This window comes from Canis lupus, chromosome 18 (assembly GCF_003254725.2).
Source record: "Canis lupus dingo isolate Sandy chromosome 18, ASM325472v2, whole genome shotgun sequence".
NCBI lineage: Eukaryota > Metazoa > Chordata > Mammalia > Carnivora > Canidae > Canis > Canis lupus.
In genome coordinates this window covers 25,771,887-25,780,133 of record NC_064260.1, presented here as the reverse complement: position 1 = coordinate 25,780,133, position 8,247 = coordinate 25,771,887, and the positions used below count along the sequence as shown (strand labels likewise).

The window sequence follows — 8,247 nt, the reverse complement described above, 5'->3', positions numbered from 1 at the left end:
GTGTAAATGACCGCGACACAGTGTGGTTCCCCTGGCTGGTGAGTGGCGGCCGGAGTGGGCCTAGTGGGCCGCAGCGGGGTCACTCCTGTGTCTCGGGGTCACCTTAACTGTGGGCGCTGAGGGGCCTCCCGGCCGGGCCGCACTCACCACCCCGCCGCCCTTGCACCCGGGAACGGGAACGCAGGTGTGTTCAGGGACTTACTGCTGAGGGCGGGGGCACTCCGAGCTGGCCCGCGGGGCCCCAGTGAGGCTGAGGCCGGCCTGGGCGCGCTGGCGGGTGGCGGGCGTCCACCGGGGACTCGCGGGTGGGCCGGGCAGGGTGCCGGGGGCGCTAGGGTGGTGGGGCTGAGGGCGGGGGGCGAGGGGATGGGGGGGACGGGTGACCGCGGCCGGTGCTGGGGGCGCTGCTGTCCGGGCGCCTGGGGCGTCGTGGTTCCGAGTGATGAGGGCGGGGGCGGGGCGGCGGGGGGGGGCGGGGGGCGGGGGGCAGGGAGGAGGGGGGCGGGGCCGGCCGGCAGCGGGGAGGCGGGGCCCAGACGAGCGCGGCTGCCTCCGGTGCCGGGCCCTGCGAGCCGGAGCCGCTGGCCTGCCCTCCCCGCGCCGGCCCCCCCCGAGGCCCCCCCCGCTGTTCCCCCGCTGTCCCCCCTGGGCGGCGGGCCCTGCCCCCTCCCCCCTCCCCGCCCCCTCCCTCCCTCTTCCCGCCCCCCCCCCCCCCCCGCCGCCGCTCCCGGAGCGCCGCGGGCGGGGCGTGCCTTCCGGAGGGGGCCGGGCGGGTGCTCCGGGGCGGCGGGGCGGCGCCAGGCGGAAGGGCGCGGGGCGCGCAGGCTCTCCGGGCGGGGGCTGCGGCGGCGCCCGCGGCGAGTGGGCAGGAGCGGGCTATATAAGCGGCGCGCGGGCCCCGCGGGGCAGACGGCGACAGCCGCGGCGCGGAGCCCAGGGACCGGAGCGCAGCCCCGCGCCCCCCGCCCCCGCGCCCCCGCCGGGCCCCCGCCCGCCGCCCGAGTCCGCCGCCGGGCCCGCCAGGGCCGCCGCCGCCCCGCAGCAGATTTGGAGCCCCCGGCCCGCGAGCCCCAGGCCGCCGCCCCCCGGGGCGCCCCGCCGCCGCCGCCGCCGCCCCCCGAGCGCCCCGCCGCCCCGCCGCCCGGCCCCGAGCCCGCGGGCAGCGCCATGGCGGCCGCCGCGCCCGTGGAGCCGCCGCGCGTGGGCTGCAGCTACCAGGCGGTGATGCCGCCCTGCGCCGGCCTGGCCCCCGAGCTCCCGCAGCCCGCGCGGCCCGCCCGCCCCGCCCGCGGCAAGGCCCGGCTGCGGCGGCCGCGCCAGTCCCGCTTCAAGACGCAGCCGGTGACCTTCGACGAGATCCAGGAGGTGGAGGAGGAGGGCGCGTCCCCGCTGGAGGAGGAGAAGGCGCGGCGCTCGTTCCTGCAGAGCCTGGAGTGCCTGCGCCGCAGCACGCAGAGCCTGTCGCTGCAGAGGGAGCCGCTGGGCGCCTGCAGGCTCCGCAACAGCCTGGACTCCAGCGACTCGGACTCGGCCGTGTGACGGCGGGGGGCCCGCGGGGCGGGGGGCGCGCTCCGCCGCCGCTGCCCGCACGGACGCTCGCTCGGACGGACGCACGGACGGCGCGAAGGGCGTGTGCGGGGGGCGCCCGCCGCAGCCCGCAGCCCGCAGCCCGCAGCCCGCCCGCCCCGTTCCCGGCCCCGCGCCCCGCGCCCCGCGCCCGCCGCACGCCCCGTCGGAGCTGCCGGGCGCGGACGGGCCGGGCGCCGCGGGACGGATATTTATTTTTGCATCGCGGCGGCGGACGGCGGCGCTGACGCCACGACCTTCGTCCCGGGGCCGGTCGGGGGCTCCCGAGTCGAGACGAATAAAGTCCGTCTATTTGCACGCCGCGTTCCTCCAAGCTCTTGACTCCTCCAAGCCTCGGGGCGCAGGCTCAGGACGCGGGGGCGGGCAGCGCTGGGGCGGCTCCGACCTCCCGTCCCGGGCCGACCCGGCCGCGCCCAGGCTGCGCGGGGCCATCGCCGCCCCCGGGGGTCCGCTCGCGGGGAGCGCTCCTGCCCCGGCCCCGCCCGAGCCCCGGAGCCCTGCGCCCGCGGGGGGAAGGCCGGCGCGGTGCGGACCGAGGGGCGCCTCCTTCCTCGGTGCGGGCGGCCCGTCGGGGGCCCCAGGCGGCGGGCCCTGGGCGGGGACGTGGGCGCTGGGCCCCGTGGAGGGCTCGGTCCGCGCTGACCCAGCGGCGCGCGGGGCCCCGGGCGCTGCCCCCCGCACGTTGCCCCCGCAGCCCCCCGCCGTCCCCGCCGTCTCCCCACGCCCCAGTGCACAGACGACAAAACAAACCTGGGGGACAGGCCGCCAGGTGGGACGCCCCAGCGCGCCCAGGGCCGGCCCCGCGCGAGCCCCCACCCCGGGCCGCAGTGTGGACGCCGGCATCTGGGCGCGCGGCACCCAAACGCCCCCCTGAGCGGCACCTCCCCCAGCGCCGACCCCGCAGAAAAGGGGGGCACAGGGAGGGAAGCAAAGGAGCCACAACGGGCCGGGGCCAGGGCTGAGTCTGCGCCCCCCCCCGCCGCCCCGCCCCAGGTGCCCCTGCTGGGGGGTCGGACCCACCGCCCCTTACCTGCAAGGCCGCGGCCTGGGGCAGCCGAGACTCAGCCTCTGCAGCTGCCAAGGCCCGGCTGCTCTGTGCTCCTTGGGGTGCGAGGAAGGGGGTGAAGCCCAGAACCCCCGACCCTAGTCTATTCCCTCGTCCCTCTCCCCTGTCCACTGTCCCGCTCCTGCCGTGTAAGTGGCGGTGCCGAGCCTTCCCGGAGCGGGCTGGGGGCCTCACCTCCCTCATGCCTGGGATCCCAGCCCCGTTCCGGCAGCGCCCGGGACCCCGCAGCGGGGAGCCTCCTTCGCTGCCCTTCTGCACACCCCTGCCGCAGGGCTCCCCGGCCCCCGCCCATCTCCAGGGGCTTGGCCCAGCGTCCGTGGGGCATCGATCACCCCAGTTTCTGTGTAGCCTCCGGTAGGGCCCAGCCCCCGGTTGGTGCTTCCGAAATCATATAAAGAGTTAAAATCAATAAAGAGGCAGTGAGGAAGAGCGATGCCCACCTTGCCTAGTCCTACTCTGCTTTATTTGTTCATTACCCTACAAAACCAGTCACTCATCCCCACCCCCACCCTGAAATACATATGGTATTTGGGGTCTTGTGCACATTTCTTTTATGAAATGGGTTTATGTTCCAAATACTCTTTTTAATCTGCTTTCGGCCTTCCTGGATTTGTATTTAACATCCATACGTATGGATCTACATCATGGTTTTTATAAGATCCTGCTGAATAGATACTCCACCTCTAATTAAGCCACTTTTCCACTCTTTGGTATAAAAACAATGTCCTATGTGTCCCCGTTTCGTAGTACTGCCTGTGCCTAGCCGTGAGTTCTGAGGGCTGGATACAGACCGAAGTGTGGAAGGGGCGGGGACCCGGAGAGGGGCTTGGGGGGGGTGGGATGTGGGATAATTAGGGGGAGCAGGCTGGGTGTGGGGTGCTGCCCTGGGAACATTCTGTCCTGAGGCAGGAAGAGGGCGGGTGGGGATAGGGGTACTGTGGCCTGAAGGCGTTCCCAGCAGCTCGCAGCTCCCAGGGCGAGGGGCCGGAGGTCAGAGGGTGCAGGAGGAGCCCGAGAGCATGAGAAAGAGGAATGAGGCCCCTCGGGAGCCGGGAGGCGGGAAGTGCAGACAGCGCCTAGAGACGGAGGAGGCTCGGGCCAGCACTGGGTGGGGGGGGGGGGGCGAGCGGGAGGCAGGGAGGCCGAGAAGGTGCTGCGGGGAAGGGCTGGGGCGAGGAGCCAGAGCCTGAGCAGCGGGGGTGGGAGCCTGCTCCGTCTGCCGCCTCCCTCCTCCTCCCCACCTGGGCCTCGCCTACGGCCCAGTCTGGGTGACGGGTTTTCAAACAAGCTGGACAACCCCCAGCCAGGGCCCTCCCCACCCGGGCCTCAGGCGGCCTCGCAGGGCACTGCTGCGCTGGGCCCGGGTGTTGAAGGAAGGGGCCTGTGGCCGCGGGGACCCCCCCTCGGGGCGCCCTGGGGGCCCTGGACCCTCTGGCTGGCAGAGGGAGAGGGGTGACGGACGAGGTGGTGGCTCCACCCCTGGGAGCCTGCTCTCTCCTGAAAACATTTCCCCGGCATTTTACGGATGAGGAAGCTAATAAGGGTTAGAGGGGCCAAGTTTCCAGCCCGGTGCCACACAGCTTGTCAGTGGCAACCAGGGTGGCAACCCCATATAATTTGGGTTTTTTTTCTTTTTAATTTCAGAATGTTTAAATCCTGTGCTCTGTCTAGAGCATGAACCCCAATTCCTTCCCAAAGCCCTGCGGCAGCCTCGAGAATGGGCCTTGCAGACAGGGAGGGGGAGCCGCCCTGGCTCTAGGTCCCTGCCATGCCCACCTCCAGCGTCTCCCCTCCCCCGCCCCCCCATGACCAAGCACTGAGCTGAACGCCAGCACAGATCCGTCCCGGGAGACCCGGATTTCTGATTTGCTTGACTTTGGCTCCAGGATTTCCCAGTGGCTCTGCAGAAGCTTCCGGAGATGCCAGGGCCCCTGTCTTGCCTCCTTCCCAGGGCCCCTCCTGCATGCACCGCCCCGCTGAGCCCCGGGCCTTCCCCGACCCCTTCTTCACTTCCCACAGCCGTGTCTCCAAGGACACCCTTGCACACTTCATCTCCTCTCTCGGGGTCTGCTTCCTGGAGACTCCAGGCCCGCATACCCTTCTGTCCCCCAGCAGGTGGCTGGGACTGCCTGGTGGCTCTCTCAGCACCCACTGGCACAGGGGAGGATGCTGGGCGTCACTTGAGGGGTCCTGCAGAATACATTCAGGTATGGCCCAGCTTGCCAGCAAATACATGTCCCAGCGTTCTGGAAGGCAGTGAGCCCGGTATGGCCTGTGTGTGCGGCCAGAGGGCCAGGGCCTCCCACACAGGCCGTGTCCCCATCCTCCCGGCTTAGGCTTGAGGTCTAGGTCCCAGACGCTCTTATGTGTAGGTCTCAGTGTAAGGTTTTGCCAATGGCATATATTGGGAAGAGCAGCACGTTTCTGCAGGCCTCGGCCTGAAGCGCACCCTCCCACCGCCCCCACGCTCTTTCCCCTTCCTGTGAGTGGGAACATAGACGCACGCGCCTGCAACCCAGCAGCGATCGAGCCGCCCGGGCCAATGGACTAGAGGACGGCAGGGCGACAGGATGGAAGGCCCCCAGGCTCCTGGATGACCTTGTGGAACCCAGCGGCCGCCAATCTGGAACGGCCCTCATAGACCATGACGTGCCAGAGAAACACACGTCCATCTTCTCTGAGCCACTGAACCATCATCGGGTCTCATTATCGTAGCAGCCTTCCCTGACCCTAAACAAACAAACAGCAATACTGGCAGTTTTTTACTGCTGTTATTTTTTTTTAAGATTTTATTTATTCATGAGAGACACAGAGAGAGACAGAGAGGCAGAGACACAGGCAGAGGGAGAAGCAGGCTCCACGCAGGGAGCCGACGTGGGATTCAATCCCGGGACCCCAGGATCACACCCTGGGCTGAAGGCGGCGCTAAACCGCTGGGCCACCCAGGGATCCCCATTACTGCTGTTCTAACGGAACCCCTAAACTGAGGCATCGGCTCAGTGGATTTGCTGCAGGTGGGAAGAGTGCAGGCACTGCGGGCTGGAAGGTTGGAGATGCTCGTTCGACCTTGGCAAAGCGGCTGGTAAAACCATCTTTGTGACGCCTTGGGAGGCTGCTTCTGTGCTGGCTGAGCTCACGGCTCTTAAGAGAAGTGGCTGGAAAGAGCTGGAATATCAGTGTGTCGGTTGCTGGTCTTTGCGGCCGCCAGCAGGTTAAAGAAAAGACAGGAGAGACGGGAGATGGAAAGGAATGGAGAGATCTAGAAGCAAAGCTCCTGGGAGGTGGAAGCCACCCGCCCCGTTTCTGATGCACACGGAGAGAAGTCAGCTGCCGTGGCTCGTGGCTCGTGGCTCGAGCCTTTCGAGCCCAGCGCAGGATCTGGCCCCAGAGCCAGCTTAGGTTAAGGTTATTGTCTTCCCACCAGATCCCGCCGTGTAGCCGTGTAGGGGGGACAGAAGTGAGCTGGGCCAGAGCGGGAAACAAAGCCATAAAGCAGGCTCCAGAACTGTGCTGAGAAAACACCCGGGGGTGGCGATGGGCACCTGGGACCAGCCAGGAGCACTGGACCAGAAGAGAGGCCGGAAGCAACCAGTGAGCACAGTCCTGTGGGCCCCAGGGAGGTCAGACCCTTTGAACACCTACTTCAGAAGTGACCACAGAGGATGACGGGGAAGGGAGAACTTTCCAGAACTGGGTTGGCCAGAGTAGCCTCATCCTCCAGAGCAAGTGCTCAGCGGTTGCCAGGTTGCCAGCACAGTGTGTTGTGCCCTTCGCTCCAGGGTAGCTGACGTGCCGCGGCGTCCTGGCCTTGGGTGTGTGGTGCGGGGACCCAGCAGTCCCCTCGTGGGGACGGGTGCGCTCCTGACCCCACCGCCGGCCCAGCCCACACCAGCCACCTCCCTGGGCACCCCGGTGTGTTCTCTAGAGTCCAGAGCCTATTCCTTGGTTTTTCTCTCTCCCTCTTTTTCCCCCCTTTGGCTCAGTTGTTTTGTTTCTTAAATTCCACATGCGAGTGAAATCATATGGCGTTTGCCTTTGTCTGATCGGCCTACTTTGCTCGGCACGATACCCTCTAGCTCCAGCCACGTCATTGCAAACGGCAAGATTTCTTTTTTATGGCTGAGTAGTATTCCATGCGGGTGCAGGTGTGCGCGCGGGTGTGGGTGCAGGTGCGGGTGCGGGTGCGTGCGTCTGTGCGGGTGCAGGTGCAGGTGCCGGTGTGTGTGCAGGTGCGGGTGCAGGTGCATGCACCGCATCTTCTGTAGGGTCACCAGTCGCAGACAGTGGGCTGCTTCCACGTTGGGCCATTGTCTGTCCTGCTGCTGTAAGCCTAGGGCTGCGGATCCTTTTGAGTCCGTGCTTTTGTGATTTTTGAGCAAACAGCCAGCAGCCCTACGGGATCACAGGTGGCTCCGTTGACCTTCAGGGGACCCCCCACGCTGTCTTCCGAGCGGCTGCACCGGTTTGCGTCCCCCCCAGAGTGCGACGGTTCCTTTCTGTCCACGTCCTCGCCCACACTTCTTGTTTCGCGCGTGTGTGATTTTAGCCCTTCTGACGGGTGAGGTGGTTTCTCGGAACTTTGGCTCGCGTTTCCGGACAAGGAGTGGTCGCGTGTCTCTCCCGTGGTGGTGGCCGCACCAGGGGCTTTTGAGTGCTCCTCTCCCTCCCTTCTCCCCCACCCCCAGCTCTGTCGCCATGCCCCTTTCATGTCCATCGCAGTGCTTGGGCGCTGGGAGGGGCGGCTGGGATGGGGGCGCAGGAGCCGTCCTGAAGCTGACGGGCCCCAGGGCCACGAGGAACCGCATGGGCCTCCGGAGAGGCCTTCTGGCTCCAGACAAGCTGCGCTTCGGCCTAGAGGAAGGCCAGACGGAGTGGGGCGGGCGGCCTTGGAGAAGCCCAGCTCGGCGGCGCCCGGGAGCCAGCGGCCAACCAGAGCACGTCCGCTGGGGCCCCTGAGACCGCTCTCCGCGTCCTTGCCTGCGCAGGGCTAGCCCGGCTCTCCCGGGCCTCCTTGGCGGCGAGCAGGGCCGTGCTTCAGTTTCCCGGAAGACGCAAGCGTGCGGGGCGTGCCGCGCTCAGGCCTGGGCTCCTCGCAGAAGAGTCTAGGCCCGCCTGCGGTCAGCCTCCAAGGTGCAGGCAAGGCCCACGGACCCCGCGACTCAGAGCTGCCCCCGGGGGCCCGTGGCCCCAGCCGGCCGCCAGCGAGAGAAGTGGTCTGCGGCCAGCAGGCGCTCTCCGTCCCGCCCCACGCAGGCTTCCCCACGGCGGCAGAGCCGCTCCCCAGCCCAGGGTGTGCTCCAGCAGCGGGGCTCGGCCGGGCGGGAGGCGAACAAATTTGGATCCCTGAACATCGTCCAGGAAATTGTTTTTCCGAAGAAACCACAAAAGCCCGTAAGTGTTTTGGCCCCAGAACTGCCTCAGCGGAAGACACGTCTTGTGACAACCAGCTCACATGAGGACAGAAGACCCAGGGGACAAAACCGGAGCTGCCTGGGCACCCCTCCGGGTCCTCACAGTCCCCAGCCCCCGTGTGCATTGCCCCGCTCCGTCCTCCCTACCTGGCACCTGCTACAGCCCTGCCTCCTCAGCTGCCC

General features: G+C 67.9%; 1 protein-coding gene across 1 annotated transcript; it reads left to right on the top strand.

The window, feature by feature from the left end:
• The first annotated feature begins 1,133 nt into the window (after positions 1-1,133).
• On the top strand, positions 1,134-1,884 carry C18H11orf96 (chromosome 18 C11orf96 homolog). The gene has a single exon (XM_025452536.3). The coding sequence runs from the start codon at positions 1,168-1,170 to the stop codon at positions 1,537-1,539; it is 372 nt and encodes a 123-aa protein (XP_025308321.1). The 5' UTR covers positions 1,134-1,167; the 3' UTR covers positions 1,540-1,884.
• Positions 1,885-8,247: the final 6,363 nt, after the last annotated feature.